The sequence below is a fragment of the Dama dama genome, chromosome 30 (genome assembly GCF_033118175.1).
Source record: "Dama dama isolate Ldn47 chromosome 30, ASM3311817v1, whole genome shotgun sequence".
NCBI classification, from domain to species: Eukaryota; Metazoa; Chordata; class Mammalia; order Artiodactyla; family Cervidae; genus Dama; species Dama dama.
The window spans coordinates 34,447,701-34,468,452 of NC_083710.1; the positions used below are offsets into that span (position 1 = coordinate 34,447,701).

The 20,752-nt window shown below is 44.9% G+C and overlaps 1 protein-coding gene across 4 annotated transcripts in view; it reads right to left on the reverse strand.

Annotated features, from left to right (window-relative positions):
• Window positions 1-20,752, reverse strand: part of MTUS2 (microtubule associated scaffold protein 2) — a 249,383-nt gene that overhangs the window by 23,532 nt on the left and 205,099 nt on the right. For all 4 annotated transcript variants that reach the window (XM_061133232.1, XM_061133231.1, XM_061133230.1 and 1 more), the window contains one exon: window positions 758-972. In XM_061133232.1, coding sequence (XP_060989215.1) covers window positions 758-972 — 215 coding nt within the window. The remainder of the gene's footprint in view (window positions 1-757; window positions 973-20,752) is intronic.

Genomic DNA, 20,752 nt, shown 5'->3' on the forward strand with positions numbered 1-20,752 from the left:
AGGGGTTAAATGAGTTAGTCCATGAAAAGAGGGAGGAGCAGAGCATGACCCTCAGCATGTGCTAGATACACATGTTCTCTGTTACTTCCACTGCCCTCATGGGCTATGCAGAAGATCAACAGGGTACAAAGTCAAGTTAATCACACATTAGGTAGAAATAAGTGCCCAGGAAAAATTAAAGCAGGGAGGAGGACAGGAGTGTGCATGTGGGGGGAAGGAGCTGTAATTCTGGGTGAGGAAAGGCCTCAGTGAGAAAAGTCTAGCAGGGAGGGAGCGAGGGAGCCATGGCATGTCTAGAGAGAGAGCACTCCAGGCATGGCGTGTTGGTTCAGTCGCTCAGTCGTGTCTGACTCTTTGTAACCCCAAGGACTATAGCCCGCCAGGCTCCTCTGTCCACGGGATTCTCCAGGTAAGGATCCTGGAGTGGGTTGCCATGTCCTCCTCCAGGGGATCTTCCCGACTCAGGGATCCAACCCAAGTCTCATTGCATTGCAGGCAGTCTCTTTACCTACTGAGTCACCAGGGAAGCTTATCAGGCAGTGGGCACAGCCCAGCACAAAAGCCGAGGTGGGAGTGTGCCTGGGAGGACAAGGGAGGAGGCTGGAGGGGATGATGGGGAGGGGACAGGGGACAGAGCCAAGGCGTGAGGGTGGGGACCAGGGAGCTCACCTGTGGCAGGACTCCGGGCTAAGGCAGCCGGCTCCCCTCTGCCTCCAGCCCGCGGCTCCCCAGGGCAGGGCGGGCCGGGCTGACTCACCTGCTCCTGGTGCTGACACCCGATCCGCAGCAGCTGCGCGTGGTGCTCCTCCTGGAGCCGGGCCACCTCGGTTTCAAACTGCAGCTGCAGCCGCCGCTCCAGGTCCCGCAGCTCGGCCTCCTGCTGCCAGCCCAGGTTCCGTACCTCTGCCTCACAGCGCCGCTCCAACTCCGCCTTCTCCCGCTGCAGCTTCTCACACTTGGCCGCGTGGAAAGCTGTTGGAGGGGGGGGACGGGAGAGCACATGGTCACAAACCCGCCAGGATGCGCCCAGAGCCTCGAGTCTGCAACCCCCACGCTACAACATCAAGGTGTGGGTGGAAGGACCAGGGCAAGATGCCCTTCCTTCTGCAGAGCTTCATGGTTTGTAAGATGCTTCCCTGGTGGCTCAGTGGTAAAGATTCTGCCTGCAAAGCAGGAGTTGCAGAAGACACAGCTTCCATCCCTGGGTCAGGAAGATCCCCTGGAGGAGGGCATGGCAACCCACTCCAGTATTCTTGCCTGGAGAATCCCATGGACAGAGGAGCCTGGCGGGCTACAGTTCATGGGGCCTCAAAGAGTCAGACATGACTGAAGCGACTTAGCACACATGCATGCACGCAAGACGCTTTCCCGCCTACAGCATCTGAGCCTCAACACAGACCCTGGATGTTGGGGTGAACCTGAGCCCAGGGAGCTCCTGTGACCGGCCCAGGGTCACACAGTGTGTGGAGTAAGAGCTGCAAAGGCAGGAGATGTTTAAGGACACTATTTCCCTGATGAAATGAGTGGTGGACAGGCTCGATCTTGCTCTGTGTGCACAGTGTGTAAGAATACGACCCAACCCAGGAGCCTAACGCTGTCCCAAAGGGCCTTCCTGGTCCAGGACTTCAGTTGGCCCCGTGCCCTGGGTCCCATCGTTTGATGGGGGATTCTGATACACAATCTGAGAAAGTTAGGATCCTCTGGTGTATTGAGGGCAAGGTGGTGAGTGCTGCCCACCTCAGGTGTGGGCGATAAAAGGATACACTGTCTGTAGAGAATTTAAAAGCAATAACCAGGCTGACCAGAAAAGCCCTCTGGTTCTTACTGCCACCGGTGCCAGCAACTCTAAAGAATGCTGATGAAAAAAACACTTCTCAAAAGTCTTTGGTTGGTCTAGAGTTTAAGCCATTGCTATAATTACTCTTGAGGTTTTTAAAAACCAGTTTTGTATTTAAAAAAATCACAAACAGAGGAAAGCTGCAAGTATTAATATGCACAAGGACATTATTGCACAGATGACTTTTTTCTCCCCTGTGGACTGCAGTCCATGGGGTCAGGAAGAGTCAGACATGACTGAGCAACCAAACAATAACAACAACAATATACATGTCAGGATGATGGCTGAGTGTGCACTGGGCTTTCCACCACCGGTAGCAAGAGGGCGTTTCGCTCGCTCGCTAATAAATACAGCAGGAATTGCAGAAGTGGGCTGAGGTTTTCTGGTCCCTGGCAGTGAGATTATGGAAGAGGGAGGTTACGGGCCTCATAGAAACAGCCAGAACCTACCAGGAACTGAAGGCCACAGTGGCTCAGGCTTGGAGGCAGCGGTGAGGAATCCCCTATGCCCAGGGGTCTGAACAGAGCTCCACTTTTCCCCAAAGATTCCCCCAACCTGGGCAAGTTGTTAGAATTTCACCAGGGACCCTAGTTAGTGAAAGAAACACCCAGGATCCACAGACTAGGGAAGAGATGTACACGCAAAGACAGGTTTATCCTGGAGTGACTGGGCTTTAACAGAACAACAACCATGGAATGTCCATTAAAAACAGTGCTCGATGGAGTGAGACACAGTCAAACTGAGGCCAATAGAGGAACAATTATTTACTCATATATACATTCTTTTAAAATTCTTTTCCATTACGGTTTATCACAGGATAGTGAATATCGTTCCCTGTGCTATACAAAAGGGCCTTGTTGTTTATCCCATTTTATACGTAATAGTTTGTATCTGCTAATTCCAAACTCCCAGTCCATCTCTCCTCCCCACCTCCACACAAACAGCAATCACTTCACCTACACTGGGGGAAGGTGAAGGGTCCTCCAACAGAAAAGGACGGGAAGGACAGGAGACACACGGTAACTACTGGTGAGCCCCGAGCAATGAGCTCCAGGGTAGGTGTCTCTGCGTGCAAGGGGTCTCTTTGGCAGGTGCTCTTGTTTCTGTAATTCAGGTGAACTAACTTCACAGTCTTTGCCCCATGCACCCTGCCACGGTGAATGGGATCAAAATAAGGCAGTGACAGCAATGTTTGTATTTACAACAGGTCCACAAGGCAGTGCAGAGATGAAGCACAGTCTACAAATACGAGAACAGATGGTCGGCACCATTCATGATTCAATACATGCAGATCAAAGCAAGAGATTTTTTTTATCTACAAGCTTGATCTAGATGAAATATTCCGATAAAACAGGGAAAGTAGGAGAAAACTGGCCTTTGATGGAGCAACAGTGGGGGTATAAACTGAGGAGCTGCTTTGCAGGTTCAAGTATTTTTCAAAATTGAAATCCTAGGGATGGGAGCTTGGGAAGGGTGACAGCTAAAGAGTTTGGAGTTTCTTTTTGGGGTCATGAAAATGTCCTAAAACAGATTATAGTTACAGCTGCATAACTCCGTGAATATACTAAGAACCACTGAATTGTTTTCAAATGGGGGAGCTGTATGGCATGTGAATTATATCTCAATAAAGTTTTTACCAAAAAATGGAAAGAAAATCTGCAAAATAACATGACAGGGAAAATATCTCAGAGGATAAATTTAGACGTGTTTGTAAAAGGAAAGCTCATATTTAGATTTTGAAACTCTGTATAATGATGATGAAGATGTATGTTGGCAAAATAAAAACTTCACCACTACACTGTTTTATATACACACACACACATGCACACACATGGATATATGTGGAGCTAGGGGAATCTGAGAACCATTTTTACTGTTTCTTAACTAGAAATACAGCACATTGCACTCAAATGAAAGTAATAAAAAATGCTCACCATGTAGTCTTCTTTAACAAGTACTGTTTTATATGGGAAAAATGTGCTTTTCCTATATTAATACTAATATTGGTATCTTTAACTCTAGTAAATCTAAACAGTAAGTTGATGATATAGATTGCATACATGGAATAAAACAGAAAAAAAAGGTCAAGAAATGAATAACAACAAATCAGTTACACTGGAGAAAAAAAATTAAATGCACATATCTTTTTTAAGTCAACAATTTCACAAGAGAACCAAAAAAATCTGATGAAGGATAACTAGTTCAGCATGATTTGCCTTTGGGAAATAGTGGGGGGGAGGCTAGTTAAATAAATGATGCTAAGTCCACTATACACACAGGACAAACCCCATATTCAATGGGATACAGGTAACTTAAAAAAAAAAGCAAGGTCAATATTTTCGTGGAATGACTTGTAATACATTGTTAAATAAAAAAGGCAAGATGCAGGATGAGCAGGACAGCGGAGTTCTACTTGTGATGGAAATGCATCTGTGTGTCTGACCTTCCATCTGTCCTTCCCCCCTCGGAGGTTGTGTGCTTAATTGACAGGACTCACTTCCCAATGAACACCTGCAACAATATGTATATAAGAAAATCCTATTATTTGTTTGAATGTTTTATGAGCTAAAATACTTTTTAAATGACTACCATGATTAAGAAGACTGGGTTTGAAAAGGTTATGGTCACCTGCGGTCAGAAAGGACAGGACTTCCATCGAATGTGTGATTTTGTTTATGTTCGTGGCGGGATGATTCAAGGCCTGGCATTCTATTTGCGGGGGGGGGGGGGGGGGGGGCGGCGGCGCGGGGATCAGCAATGATTGATTGATTTTCATCCTAGAGCTGTTCCTGAATTGTACTGTTGCTTCAGTAAATCAGGAGCTGTGCAGCCTCAGTTATCGTTGTTCAGTCGCTAAATCATGTCTGACTCTTTGGACCCCATGGACTGTAGCAAGGCAGGCTCCTCTGTCCTTCACTATCTCCCAGAGTCTGTGCAAATGCATGTCTGTTGAATCAGTGATGCCATCCAACCATCTCATCCTCTGTTGCCCCCTTTTCCTTTTGCCTTCAGTCCTTCCCAACATCAGGGTCTTCTCCAGTGAGTTGGCTCTTTGCATCAGGTGGCCAAAGTAATCACCTTTCCATACCTAGCACCAACCCCCAAATTCCCAATCGCTATTATATACAAGAAGTGATATTCTATTCTTCCAATGACCCTGTGTCATAAGCCCCAGGCCTTCAGAAGATATTGGATAAGAGCTGCAGCTGAGGCACCAGGGAGGAAGTTCCAATAAGAGAGTCCCTAAAGAAATAAACATCCTCTTGCCTCTGGTAAATTCTCAAAAATGTATCTACTGGGGCATTTTGCAGACAGAGATTAAAGCAGGCTAATTTTTATGAGCAACCTCTGGAGTCTTGCATTCATTCTTCCCTTCTTTATTTCTATTCAGGAGAAAACATTTGGTACTTTATAATGTGAGAGGCAAACACACCAATAATAAATCCCTAGAACCTAAAACGCTGAGAAAATGGTTTCTAAAAGAATAGGATTATGATAGGCCAGGAGCACTGATAACATTTCTAATTCATAAGCATGAGTTTGAAAAGCAAAAACAGGATTAGAGTCTGCGGTAGTTTTCAATAATTGAACATATGTATGTATGAATATATAGATTGTGTGTATGCAGTACATACATACACACCACAGTTCATAAATAAAAATCTAGGGGAAAAACTCAGTGAGTAAGAGCAATTTTCTTTAAACAATTGCCCAAAATGTCCCTTGAATAATTACAACTTGTTACTGGAAAGAGGCAGCAAAGATCAGTAATTACAAAACTAGACTTAAACTGAAGAAAAGAATTTGGTTGTAGTTCATGATAAAGCATAAGGAATACTATTATACTACCTTTTACATCACAGATAATGCTTAAGCTTTGACAATTATAAAATAAGTCATCTAAAGGTGAAGACTGTATATAAATATGTGGAATTGTTATAATAGTCACTGTTAAGGGTTCAGTTGTGTCCTCCAGAATTTATATGCTGAAGTTCTAATCCCTAGTGCCTCAGAATGTGACCATGTTTGGAGACAGGATTGTTGCAGCTAATAAAGTTAAAATGAGGTCATTTATAGGGTCAGCCCCAATCCAATATGACTGAAGTCTACAGGACAGACACCTGCGGGGGGTGGGGGGGAAGGTAGCCATCTATGCCAAGAAGAGAGGCCTCAGAAGAAACTAACCCTGCTGGCATCTTGATCGTTATTTCCAGCCTCCAGGACTGTAAGAAAATTAATTTCTGTCTTTTAAGCCCTCCAGCCTGCAGTACTTTGTATAGCAGCCTTAGTAAATTAACAGTCAGTATTGTTACATATTGATAGGGGATCCCACAGTCAGATAAAAGATTAAATTGTTTCTTTGAGAGATGGGGAGTAATTGAAAAGACAAAATAACTTTCAAGGGGAAAAAAGTGTAATTTAAATATCACCCATAATCTCATGGCACAAAGAAAATGAAAACTTTCCACTGAAAATCCCTTCACAGCTGTGGCAATAGTGTAACTTCGGTATCTCCTGTTAGGAATTTTCCACGTCTTCCTGCTTAATATTTTTATGGTCCTCTCATATTTTCATGTGTGCTTAGTCACTCAGTTGTATCCGACTCTTTGTGACCCCATGGGCTGTAGCCTGCCAGGCTCCTCTGTCCATGGAATTCTCCAGGCAAGAACACTGGAGTGGGTAGCCTTTCCCTTCTCCAGGGGATCTTCCCAACCCAGGGATCGAACCCAGGTCTCCCACATTGCAGGCAGATTCTTTACCATCTGAGCCACCATATTTTCATGTGGATGCCCTGTAATTTATACGTCCCTAGTGTTGCACATTTGATTTGCGTCACTCACATATTTTTTTTTTTACTTTCTTCATTAGGATAAATTCTTAAGAGTGGAATTATGTGGGCTTAAAGATTATAGCATCTTTGTAAACTTTAGTTGGTTTTGTGTGTGTGTGTTTGGTCTTTTTTGATGGCAGTAATCCTGTGACAAATCTGTGTCCACCAGGGGGAACTATAATGCCTGGAAAAGACCTCTGGTGGCAAAGGCCTCTGTCCACTCTTATCAGATCACAGTGACCCACAGCAGGCAGCAGGCTCAGTCCATGAAACACGCTGCCTGGGATCCTGGGCCACACTGCCCTCTACTGCCCTCTTTTTTAAAGGACCTTCTTTTTGATGAAAATGTGAAGAAGAGACTTCCCTGGTGGCTCAGATGGTAAAAACGCCTGCCTACAATGTGGGAGACCTGGGTTCGATCTGTGGGTTGGGGAGATCTCCTGAAGAAGGCAATGGCAACCCACTCCAGTACTCTTGCTGGGAAAATCCCATGGGCGGAGGAGCCTGGTAGGCTACAGTCCATGGGGTCGCAACGAGTTGGACACGACTGAGCAACTTCACTTTCTCAAGAAAAGAGACAAGGAGGGGCTGAGATGGAGGAAAGGTTCAGGGACTAGGAGTAGAAATGCGAGTGGAAGAGCCAGCGGGGGAGTTGGGGATCTCTGGGCATCTCTGCAGGTCCACGCGGCATCCCCAGGGCCCTGGACCAAAGAGCTGCCGTTAGTGGAGTGCCTCCTGGGTACCACGCAGTTGGCACGCCCTGGGCCCCAGGCGGGTGTCCAGTAGGATGGGAGGTTTGAGAAGGGGTAACTCAGGGATCCAAGGGCCCCCGCAGGAGGGGTGAGGCCTGCAGAGCAGGGGCCGGAGCCCGGGTCCCTCCGCACCCGGGTGGGAGTGACCGCTGCACCAGGGTTTCAATGTCTCGGAGGTGAGGCTTTGACCAATCAGCCTTCAGGCCCTCACTGCTGTGAATCGCAGCATATCTCTTTACCCGTCCACCTCTATCACCAGTGGGCAGGGACAGCGTCAGAGACGCTTGAGTATTTGTGGTCAGTTAGGCAGGCGGACCATCCACAGACAGTAGTTGAATTTATTGAGCAGCTGCTACATCCCACACCCAATCCTGCGGTGAGAACCAGACTCGCTGCCAGGCAGGTAAATAAAGACACGGGCAGAAGTTTTAAACAGCAAGAAGTCAGATCATGAAAACCTGAGATAACAGCCAGCTGGAGAAAGTAAAATGAGAGCAATGTTAGGGAAAATGAGAGCAATGTTAGGGAATGGCGGATTCAGGAGGCACCTGAGAAAACCCCATCCAGGTGGATGTGAATGACGGGGAAGGGGAGGGGTTCAGAGAGCTAGAGGGAGGGGGTTCCAGGAGGAAGAACTACAAGAGCAAAGGTCCTGAGCTGGGAACACGGGGCTCACTTAAGGGACAGGAAGACGACAAGGGGCCTGAGGGTCCATGATGGACACAGTGGAGGTGGGGAGAGGCGGGGCTGGATCTCACAAGGCCCCTGGTCCCTAGGGAGGAGTGGGGCTTGTACTCCAGTAACTGGAAAGGGCCCCCCTAACCCCTCCACAGTCTTAAACCTGGGATAACAGGAGCTCATGAAGCGTTGATTACAAGAGCACCCTGGAGGCTGCATGGCGAATGGGCTGGCAGAGGCAAGGAGAACAGAGCGGAGGACATGTCTGGGGTCCAGGTGGTCGTAACCTGGGGCTGAAGCTGCTGTCCTGGGTGGGTATGCAATGCATTTGGGAGGCGAAGCCACCTGCACTTGCTCCTGGCTTGGATGAAGAAGGTGAGGGGAGGGCATGGATTGGACCCGAAGATGACGCAGGCAATTGGTCTGAGTGATTCAGGTGGTGGTGCCCTTTAAGAAGAGAAGACCATCAGAGGAGGAGACCCACTGGGCAGACAAGCACATACTAGACACCAAATAACTCTCCATGGAACTAACAGCTGGATTTACGTGCATATAAGGGCCCCTGGTTCACAAATGTGATGGCAGATTCGCCTCTGGTCCACGGCACTTAGGAAGGGCTTTTCTGGATGTTGTCAATTAGCATGAAAAACACGAAATTCAAAACTGCTGAATTTTGACAAGCCTGTGACACATTAATGATGAATGGTAATATTACATTTCACATGGGCATGTGCTGTGGTCTATTCTATAAAAGCGTTGAAATCTTAAAAGCATGAGGCCTCGGGGTAGTCTCTCCTTATTAAATCTTCCCCAGTGAAGTGGGGCTGGATTGACAGATGTGTTTTCTCCTCCCCACGGATGTGTAAATGGTTAGTGGGACACACGGCTGCAGTAAGATGAAGCGCATTTTCTAGCTGCTAGGCATTCCCAGTGCTACAGAACAAACACAGAAGAGTTCTTATCAAGGGGGCTCTTTAAAGTGCATTAACAGCCAGGTCTTCCCTGACTGTCCAGTGGTTAGGACTGTATGCTTCCACTGCCAAGGGCCCAGGTTCAATCCCAGGTCAAGGAACTAAGATCCCACAAGGCTTGGGGTGCAGCCACAAAATAAAAAGTGCATTAATACTTTACTTACCTATGGGTCACACTATGGGACCATGGCCCCCAAGTTGGATGACTGCATATAGGAGCCTCAAGATCCCCAAATACATGCCCTGAAGTGCCTACTCACGTCCCACCCCCATACTGCTTAAACTTCCACAGTGACAGCGAATAACCCTTCCTGTGCATGGAATCCAGACTGCCAGCATTTCCAGATTAGAAGGGGTGGGGAGGCAGGGTGGAGGAGTGACAGCCCAGGCAGGAGGTGGTCAGGTCACACCTGGAAGGAACAGGAAACAAAGGCAGGTGGGGGAAGGCAGGAAGAGTCCAGGTCTTCCCAGGTCCTGCAGACACCAGCTGTGGGAATTTTGACAACTAACTCAGCCTCTTTGGATCTGAGATTCTCACCTGGAAAATGAGGAGGTCAGACACTGCTACCAGCTGAAGTGTATCCCCCTAGAGTCATGGGGTGAAGCCACACTCCCCAGGACCTTAGAGTGTAACCGTATTTGGAGGTGGGGGTACTCAAAGAGTTGATTAAGTTCAAATGAGGCCAGGAGGGTGGGGCCCTAGTCCAACATGATTGGTGTCCCACTTGGAAGAGGAGGAGCCACCCAAGAGGTCTCAGAGGCCGGGTGAGGACACAGCAAGGGGACATCCTTCCACAGGCCAAGGACAGATGCTGCAGCAGAAACCAACTCTGCCTGGCCTGGACTTCAGCCTCAAGAACCGAGAGAAAATAAATGCCTGTTGTTTATGCCCCCCGACCTGGGTGTTATTTTGTTACAGCAGTCTGAGCCAGCTAACACAGGCACCCTGAGCGTGAAGCCCCCTTCTGCCCTTGCCTTCTAGAATTCTATGTATATTGTAATGGTGACTGAGGGTCATCAAGGACAGTTTTCCACTGTCCTTTCTTAGAGAAGATCAGGAAGGCGATACTATTTTTATTATGATCTCCCTCTGAAATGGAGCCCTAAAGAGAGAAGCTTCATCTACAGAGAAAATGTGCTTTGCAGAATGACTTGCTGCCCAGCGACAGGAGATATTAGTAGTAACATCAATGACAACGTCTCTGTGCTTCATTAATGAAGTTCTCTAACATACAATATTGGGGATTCCCTGGTGGCTTAGTGGTAAAGAATTTGTCTGCCAATGCAGTAGACATGGGTTTGATCCCTGGGTTTGGAAGATCCCCTGGAGAAGGACTGGCAACTCACTCCAGTATTCTTGCCTGGGAAATCCCATGGACAAAGGGGCCTGACGGGCTACAGTTCATGGGATCACAAAAGAACTGAACATGACTTAGTTACTAAACAACAACAAAACACACAGTAGTAGTTTGCTTAATCTTTGCAGCCAGTTTTAAAGCTGGAGAAAGCAGGCAGTTTTGCTCTGATTTTACAGAAAAGCAATGGAGGCTCAGAGGGCTCAAGTCACTTGTCCAGGCTGACCCAGCAAGCACTGGGAAGGCGGGATTCCCTCCAGGCGCCCTGCATCTCAGCAGAGCTCTTTCGAATACTAACACCGCTATTCTGCCTTATGTTCTGGAAGAAAGGGAACAAAGAAAGAGAAGGAGAAACAGATATAAAAATCCCATCAAGGTTAAGGTGCTTTTCAAAGTCATAAATATTAGAGCTATTTTTATGTGGTCTTAAGCAGCAAGATAAAGGATGAGCCTTTCAACAAATGGATAATGACCGACCCTGTGCGTGAATGTAATTGCAATGCTTAGAAGTAACCTTCTTGGTCGAAGAGGAGAAAAACGCAACAGTGATTTATGGGGGCAAGAGAGGAAAGAGGAAGTGGATTTAAGACGATGGTTGTGATGGGAAGTTTTGAGGAGAGAAACAAATGCCGTCTACATGAGAGCTAATATGACACTACTGCCCGTAAACGGGAGGCGGCTTTCCGGGGATCCTGCGTGGCGCCTGCCCCTCGCTCTCCTCTGGGCTACTTTGGGCTGCAGAGCTGGCAGCAGCTCATCTAACACACCCCGGGGGCCGCTCTGAAGTCTGGCTATGGACAGGCCAGACGGTGGGTCCGTGTGGTTGCAGTGAGCATTGACTGCTTTTAACTTTTTTCTCCCGTGCAAAATGGAATTGGAAAGATGACCCTTAAATTTTACCTCCAACTAATATTTGTTATGTAAACTGGACAGTGTACACAATTTCCAGGTTGGACATCCCTTTTAATAACTTTTAATAACTTTCTGAAAGTTGAGATTCCAGACTCCTCTTTCATTGGGTAGAATCCACCCTACAAAGCTCTAACCAGTGAACTCCTGGGACCCTGCCCCTTCCTAAGCTTCCCAGCGAGGGGCGGCCCATCCCACAGCATGTTGCTGACTGCCACCCTCTGTCCCAAAGTCTGAGTGGCCGCATTCCCCTTAATTGCCCATGGGAGGAATAGAGACCAAGGGGCTGCTGGGTAATGCAGTTTACTCCATTTGATTGTGATAAGTTTAAATACCATCATTCCTTCCTTTAGGATGACAAATGCATGGCCAGGGTATTCTGTTTTCTCCATGGGACTTGGGGCCTTTTCTCTGAGGTTTCCCTACACTGATGATTATGCTTTATTTGTTGTTCAGGGGTTTCCTGCACAGGAATGAAGGGTTGATGTTTGAAATCTATAGAATCTAATTTTTAAAGAGGTGTGCATTTCCTCATGAACTCCTCCCAGCCTCTTGCTGTCTTACTTCCAAATATATCAAATCAACTCCAAGGAACAAAGTGGACCACCTTGAATTGTTTCTAATCACCAATTTTAGGCACACAGAAGAAGTTAAGGTTTTAGGCAATTTATAATAGTCCAAGAGTGTTTCATCATGAGTAGAAATATTTGTCTATTACTCTGGCTAGACCTTGTGCAACTTTCCTCTGTGGATATCCATCTCTTAATGCGATTCCAGGCCTAGGCAGATTTCCATAATTTCCCTTTTCCTTTTAAAAGGAGAGATGAAGAGGACACAAGTAGGACCTACTTCCAAGTAGGTAAAACCTGGGGATTCACTTTACATCAAGAATGAAGGAGACAGAGAGGTAGAGTTGGTAATCACCTCCACTTTCTAGGCTGACTTCCTCTGCAAATTTTGGTGTCAACAATGGAGCTTAAAATTGTGGTTGAGCCTACCTGTCCCCCATCTCCTCCTCTTCTTTCATTCAAAATACTCTTTAAGTGTTAACAGAAATGACTGCCCAGCTGGACATATTACCTTTCAGTCTCCCTTGCAGCTCTGTGGGGTCATGTGACTATCCATAAGTCAAGGAATGTGAAGAAGTGACGTGGCAACTTCTAGATCAGAGTCTTATGAGGGAGCTGCCTGCCCTTGACTTTGCCTCCTTTCCCCTCCCTCAGGCTGAAAACTGGGGCCTCTCATGGGCAGAAAAAGACACAAGAGAAAAATATCCCCTATCTTATTTATTCCATCGCATTTGGGTGTCTTTTTGTTACAGCAGCTTAGCCTGTACTTGAAATAAATTAGGACTATAACAGAAGTGGTGATTCAGTTTTACTTTGAAGTAGAGAGTGTGGGGTGGAGGTTTGCAGGGGGCGCTAGTGGTAAAGAACCTGCCTGCCAATGCAGGAGATGCAAGAGATACAGGTTCGATCCCTGGGTCAGAAAAATCCCCTGGAGGCGGGCATGGCAACCCACTCCGCTATTCTGGCCTGAAGAATCCCATGGACAGGGGAGCATGGTCGGCTGCAGTCCATAGTGTTGCACAGAGTCGGACATGACTAAAAGTGACTTAGCATGCACACACACACACACAGGGTGGGGTAGGTGGACATAACATGAATTGGCCTCAAAGAGTTGAAATGCCTGTGGCTCACCAAGAGGTGACCTCAGGAGAGACGTGGACGTGGGAGGGTGCGGCTTAGGGGGCAGTTGAAGCCATGGGGGTAGACTGAGATTACCAGGGAGACCACAGAGAGTCAGAAGGAAAAGGGGCGTGGAACAGCATCAGGGACAGATATCTGAAGGAGAAAGTCACTAACTTAATTTCATGCTACAATCATTCATCCCCTCACCCTCTTTTCCAACTGATTATGAGCTCTTTAAATTCTTGGATTATAGCATAACGGATCTCAAAATAAAATACCTAGAATACTTTTATGCAGAATAGGCATTCAAATTTATCTTAAAAATGACACTGTTAAAATGCTTTATATCTAAGCAATAGATTTGCTTTCAATTTTTTTATATTCACGGCTGTAAACTTAGGTTATCCTGAGTCAGTACCCAAGTCTTGGGAACCAGAAGACAGACCAGGACCACAATGAAAGTGGCACTATGGCAGCCTTCAGGTGAAGGGGGCAGCTGCCATTCAGTAAAAAGACAAACCACGCAATACAAAATGGACAACAGAAAACTCACAGAAGAAGACATCCACATAGCCAATTAGCACACAGAAGTGCTCAACTTCCTTAGTGATCAGGGAAACACAAATTAAAACCACAGTGAGATACTCTTCACACCTACTAGAACAGCTAAAACAACGATAATAACAACAATGATAACAATGACATTGCTGACAATACTGAACGTTGGCAAGGTCATGGAGGAAGTGGAATGCTCCAAGATGTTTGAGGGATGGTGTAAAAATGGAAGAGCCTCTTCCAGAACTGTTTGGCAGCTTCTCCTAAAGTGAAATTCACATCTATCCTCTGACCCAGTCATTTCTCATGAAGGAATTGAACCGAGAGAAATGAAAATGTCTCTGTCCACAGTAACACCTGTGCAAGGATAGTCACAACAGCCTTATTTATAAAAGCAAAATGTGGACAAAACCCAAGAGTGGATAATTAATATTGGCATATGCATGCCAAAGGAACATGAGTCAATAAAAAGGAACAAACCACTGACAAGCTCGGTAATGTGGATGAATCTCTCGTATGGGGCAAAAGCACCCAGACATAAAAGACGGTCTGCTCCCATTTGTAGGAAATCCAAGGCCAGGCAAAACTAATCCACGGGGACAGAAATAAGGAAGTGGTAGAGTGGAGCTGACTGAAAGAAGCCTGGGGCAAATTTTCAGATGATGAAAATGTCCTATGTCTTGTCTTGGGTAGTAACGACATGGATGTAGTCATAGACAAAGAACATCAAGCTCAACACTTAAAACCAGAAAAAATTTAAAACAAAATGAATAATCTTGTATATTTATCCACACATTTACCATTTTGATAATCTCAATTCTTCCTGTAATTCTAAGTTTCTATCATTCATAAAGAATGCTTATTTTGGACATTAAGTTCTGATTTTTTAAAAAATTATTTCAGCCCTTCAAACGTGTCATTCCACTGTCTTTGTCTGTTTCTGATGCAGTTAACTGTCACCACATCCTTGTCCCCTGTAAGTGATGTGTGTCTTTATCTGGTTGCATTTCATTTTTCCTCTTTATTTTTGGTCTTCAGCAGTTTGACTACGATGTCTTAGGTGTGATTTGTGGATTTGTGTTTATCCTGTTTGGGGTTCCTTGCTTCTTGGGTCTGCAGTTCGTTCTTTAACAATCAAATTTGAGACATCTTTGCACATCGTTAAAAATTTATTTTTTCGTCTCTCTTCCTTCTTCTGAGAATCCAATTATGCATCTCTTAGATTGCCACAGGTCCCTGACACTCTGTCATTTTTCTTTTAATCTTTTTTCTCTCTGCTCTTCAGATTGGATAATGTCTATTGATTGTCTTCAACCCACTGACCCTTTTCCCCTTCAGTCTCCAACCTGCTGTAAAGCCCATCCAGTGAATTTTTCATTTCACAGATTTAACTTTTGGGCTCTAACATTTCCAATTGGTTCTTTTGTAGTTTTCATTTCTTTGTTGAGCTTCCCCATCTGGGTTACTATGCTCCTTGTTTTCTAGAAGCGGCTAACATGTTTGTAACAGTTTTTAAAAATGTCTTGTCTGCTAGTTTCAACATCTGGGTTATTTCAATACCCATGTCTATTGCCTACTTTTCGCTTCATTATGGGTTCCACTTTTTGTAGGTCTAATTTTTAAATGGATGGTATCTAGAGGAGGGCTTCCCAGGTGGCGCTAGTGGTAAAGAACCCACCTGCCAATACAGGAGACACAAGAGATGCGGGTTCGATCCCTGTGGCAGGAAGATCCCCTGGAGGAACGCATAGCAACCCATTCCAGTACTCTTGCCTGGAGAATTCCATGGACAGAGAAGCCTGGTGGGCTACAGTCCATGGGGGTCGGAGAGTTTGACATGACAAGCAACTTGGCATGCATGCACACATACTGAAAGGAGCATGTATTACTTTGTCTTCCTTGAACAGGCAGGTAAATTACTCTTGACTCCACCAGACTTTGATTTTACCCTTTGTTAAGGCGTGTCTGCTTCAGTTTTCCCAGAGACCCTTATTCTCAGTCCTGGTCCTCACTCCTAAAGCCTGGCCTTTCTTGGGTCTTGAGTCAAGGTGCTCAGTGAGGTCTCTCCGCCCTGGCTCAGCTGCAATTCCGTTTTCAGGCACTGCGCAGTGTCTGGTAGCTCCACTCAGCTCATCCTGCAGCGGCTGCCCTCTCCCAAGCCTCCCCAGGCATTCGATGCCCACACTTCATCTCTGAACACCCGGGAACCCCCCTGTGCAATTCCCGGGGCCTCCTCTGCCCAGCTGACTGCTCTCCAGGGCTCAGTCCCATGACTTCCAGCTGCTTTAATCACCTGGAACTCTGGTATCTGCTTCTGCAGCACAGTGAGACAGTCAGTGGTCACTGCCGGACCACCTCTCTGGGCTGTGGTCTGGTCAGTGACCCCAGGCAGGGAGTTGGGGCCAACAGGGGCTCAGAGTGATGTCCCTTTTTTTTTTTTTTTTTGTAAGATTTGTTTTCATTATTTACCTGGCTGCACTGGGTCTTCACAGTGGCAAGTGGGGTTTTTTTAGATGTGGCATGTGAACTCTTCGTTGCGGCATGTGGGACCTAGTTCCCTGACCAGGGATTGAATCTGGGCCCCTGCATTTGGGAATACAGAGTCTTAGCCACAAGATCACAGGCTTGTGACATGTGTTGCTCAGAAACATCTGCCTCATATAATTGGGGTCTTACAGCTGTGTACAGTCTACCATAACCAGCTGTGTGAGGTATATTATAACTAGTCCAATTCTACTGTTGTTGTTCAGTTGCTAAGTCATGTCCAACTCTTTTTGACCCCATGGACTGCAGCACAGCAGGCCTCCCAATCCCTCACTATCTCCCGGAGTTTGCCCAAGTTCATGTCCACTGAATCAGCGATGCCATCCAACCATCTCATCCTCTGCCACCCTCTTCTTTTGCCTTCAATCTTTCCCAGCATCAGGGTCTTTTCCAATGAGTCAATTCTTCGCATCAGATGGCCAAAGTATTGGAGCTTCAGCTTCAGCATCAGTCCTTCCATTGAATATTCAGGGTTGATTTCCTTTAGGAATGACTGACTGGTTTGATCTCCTTGCAGTCTAAGGGGCTCTCAAGAGTCTTCTCCAGGACTAGTTACTCTATGAAGGTTGGAAGCAGGGCAATGAATGCACAGTTGAAATAAGCTGCCAGGTGGCTCTAATAGGCTTCCATCTCCCTCCATGGGGATCCCTGGCTAAGAACTGAGGTCCCAGAAAAGAAAGGCATGCAGATAGTTACCCAAGGCTATCTCAGCAAGATGCCATTATTATTTTTGCATACTATTGAGTCTGGTCCACCAAGACATCTTCTGATTACAATTTCAGCTTTCTAAGTAGATCTGCTTTTAAGGAGAAATATAATTTCTCACTGGAAATTAGTAAGTTGGGATTTCTGTCTTCTATATTAGGTGCTAGTAAACCTAGTCAAAAGGTGTTTCCTTGAAAGTCAAAGTCATTCTTGTTGCACTAACAGTGTCCACACTTAGCAACCAGCCTGGTGTCTCCATCTGGAATCATACTCCTGATTAACTAAATTTTGACCAAATTCTTCATTAGCTTTTTCTTTCTTTCTTTCTAAAGAAAATAGCTATGTTAAGGACCCCAGAGACCATGATCAGTTTCATTATCACTGAAACCTACTATGTCTTTATATGGTTCCTTGCAGCGCAGAATTAGTCAAGTTCCACGTCCTTCACCAGAATTAACCTCCTGAAGACCTGACATTCAGCTGAAAAACTGCAATTCTGATTAAAAAAAAGAGCGATCTGAATATAACAGATGCATATACTGCAACTTATGTATTATTGTGGTTGTTTAGTCACTAAGTTCTGTCCGACTCTTTTGTGACCCCATGGGCTGTAGCCCATCATTCTCCTCTGTTCATGTGATTTGCCAGGCAAGAATACTGGAGTGGGTTCCATTTCCTTCTACAGGGAATCTTCCCAACCCAGGAACTGTACCTGTATCTCCTTCCTTGGCAGGTAGATTCTTTACCACTGAGCTGCCAGGGAAGCCCAACTTACATTATTACTTTGTTCAAATTAATGTCAAATACAGTAAATTGACGGATAATATTCTTGAATCTGGCTCTGGTAGTATCTGTGGATAGTTGAATGAGTGAGAATAATTTCATCATGGCATTGGACAAGAAAAACTAAGTGGTCAAAAAAATCTATGAAGGGAGAATCATCGAAGTCTAACAGTCCAAACACTGCCTTGCTTTGTCTGCAAGTAGTTTAAAGAGTTTCATAGACAAGCTCATTTGCCCTATTCCTCTGGTTAAGGGATCATCCCAGGAAAACATGTCTTTACTATTTTTCTCAGTTCCCAAATGAGAGATTAAGTCAAGGACTTCACTAACCCTGTTGCTGTAACTGATCAAGTGTAGAAGAACCATTTCTTCACTGATTCTTTGATTTCCTTTAAGCTTAGCTGTTTTACCCCGGAAGCCTTTCCTAGACCCCTAACTGTGTTGCAAACCATCCTCTGAACTTCCAGACCTCTAGCACCTTACTCAGCACACTGGGTTTTAGTTACCCGCTTATGCATCCGTCTCTCCAGTGCACAGATGTCCCCCGAGCTCAGAGACCACGTCACACTCACCTTCACTCCTGGCACACTAACAGGTGCGTCTCCTGGATTTCAATCAAATTTATAAAATGAAACAATGAAATAGTTCACACTTAATGTGCTAATAAGCCCTGGGCCGGGGCTCAAGATACAAAGAAAAATAAAAGGGATCTATGTGACTGAGAAACTCACAAAGAGGCGATGATTATATTTGCATAATTTGTATGCGATTGTTTGTCATTTAAAACATGTTTTTTTGCAAAACTGCTCTTCGGCAATTTTCAGGTTAAATCTATAGAGCATGTCATATCTTTTTCTTGCTTTTTCTTATCTTCCCCAAGTCACCAACTGAAATCTTACAATACGAAGGCAGCATGCTATGGTCATGGTGGAACAAGATAAAGACCCAGTTCGATTATCCTTAATAGCTATGTGATTTGGGGTTTGCATTCATTCTCTAGAGCCATGATTTAGTCACCATTAAAACGGTGGTTGTATTATCTACCTTACCTATCTGTCCCCTAGGGTTGTTGTCAGGATCAAATGAAATAATATGTGAAAGAGCTTTGTAAATCATACACCAATCTAGACATTAGATTTATTATGAAGTCAAAATTTTGCAGAAGCAGCTGACTCCAAGTTTCAAGAAACTGCTTGTCCTTTGGGTATTTTACAGGCAGCCCTTAGTATCCTGACTTTTATTCAGTCAATTCAGGTTAAGAATTAAAACCACAGATTTAAAAATATTAAGATATATCAGAAAGGATTATCTTTATTCACAAAGGAGCAAATGTTTTAGACGATCACAAAATAGACATCTCCATATAAAATAATCAGATGGTGCTGTACACCTAGAGACCTTAAAGAATTTTATAAATATTAAAAAATGTGTTGTTTCCAACTGGAATAAATCATTGTCTTTAAGAAAGTAGTTCTGTGAAATTGTAGCTGATGGTGTACTTTCCATGGCAACCATACCAAGTCTCTGGTACATTTAAGGGAGTTTGTAGTTTTGATATTACTGTGCATGGTTAAGCACCTGGCTGAGATAGAAACTAAAATAACTTTAGAAAATTACATTTGCTGGGATAAAAATCTAATCCTGGCTGCTGACATCACTGATTTGAATTTTTCCCAGCTCAGAACATCATTTACTTACAGGAAGGCCAGGTAACTTCTGGACCTCATCATGCTGAGTGGTTATCTTACAAAGAGAACAGTATATCTGAAGCTCTATCATCACACTCACATTTCTGACATCAGACTAAATCTACTAGATCAAACCTTCTTCTAAATAACACTGCCTGCTCTCTGCCATAGAACCTAGAACAGTGATAGGTAAATAGTGAACATTAATATGTATTTGGGTACCCCCCTGACAGAGTTGCTGAGAAAACTGAGTGAGAAGATTCAACTCCCCTGATTAGAGAGAATTTTGCATTCCACAGATTTCGTGTTTGTCTTGTCACTCAAGTCAACATAAGCTTCTAATTTACTTTGTGGTTTCCTCTTTGACTCAAGTACTAGTTGTATGTTGTTTAACTTCCAAGTGTTTCCAGCTTTCCGGGTTATTTTCGTGTTACTGATTTACAGTCTAATTCTGTTATAGTCCAAAATGATCTGTATGATTTCAATTTTATAATATCTGCTGAGGTCTGTTTCATGGCTCAGCGTATGGTCCGCGTCGGTCAACATTCCACATGTATTTGAGAAGGATGTACATCCTACTTGTTATCTGGAACCTTCTGTGAATGTCAATTAGGTCAACTAGCTCAACTGGTTGATAACTGCTGTTCAGGCCTTTTAAACTCCGGCTGATTTTCTGCCTGCTCATTCTCTCAGGACTGGGAGAGGAGTGCTGAAGTCTCCAACAGTAAAAGTGGATCTATTTCTTTCAGTTCCACCATGTTTTGCTTCATCTGATTTGAGGCTCTATTTCCAGGCACCTAGGTATTCAGCACTGCTACATTTTTTAGGTAAACTGACTTCTTGATCCTTATGTAATGGCATCTCCATCTGTAGTAACAGTATTGATCTAAAGTTTACTTTGTGTAATATTAACACTGGTATTGTTGTTTAGTCGATAAATCATGTCCAACTTTTTTGCGACCCTATGGACAGTAGCTCCTCAGAGGAGCCTGGCGGGCTACTGTCCACGGGATTCTCCAGGCAAGAATATGGGAGTGGGTTGCCATTCCCTTCTCCAGCGGATCTTCCCAACCCAGGGATCAAACGCGCCATCTCTTACATCTCCTGCATTGCCTGGCAGGTTCTTTACCACTAGCGCCACCTGGGAAGCCTGGTGTTAGCATAGTATGTCTTTTTCCCTCCTTTTACTTTTAAATATCCACTCCTTTACTTTTGAAGTGGATTTCTCTTAGGCAGCCCATAGCTGAATCTTGCTTTTTTATCCAATCTGGCAAATTGTCTTTTCATTGGTGTGCTTAGAAGAGATACTTTTATACATAAGAAAGTGTGCATTATTTTTGTGATCCCAAGATTAGCTATTTTTTCTGAGGTGTCTTCTTGGGTTTTGCATTTTAACTGAGATTTTTAAAGCTGTGAAGGGAAGGAAGACAACAGAATCTAATCTGAAACCTAA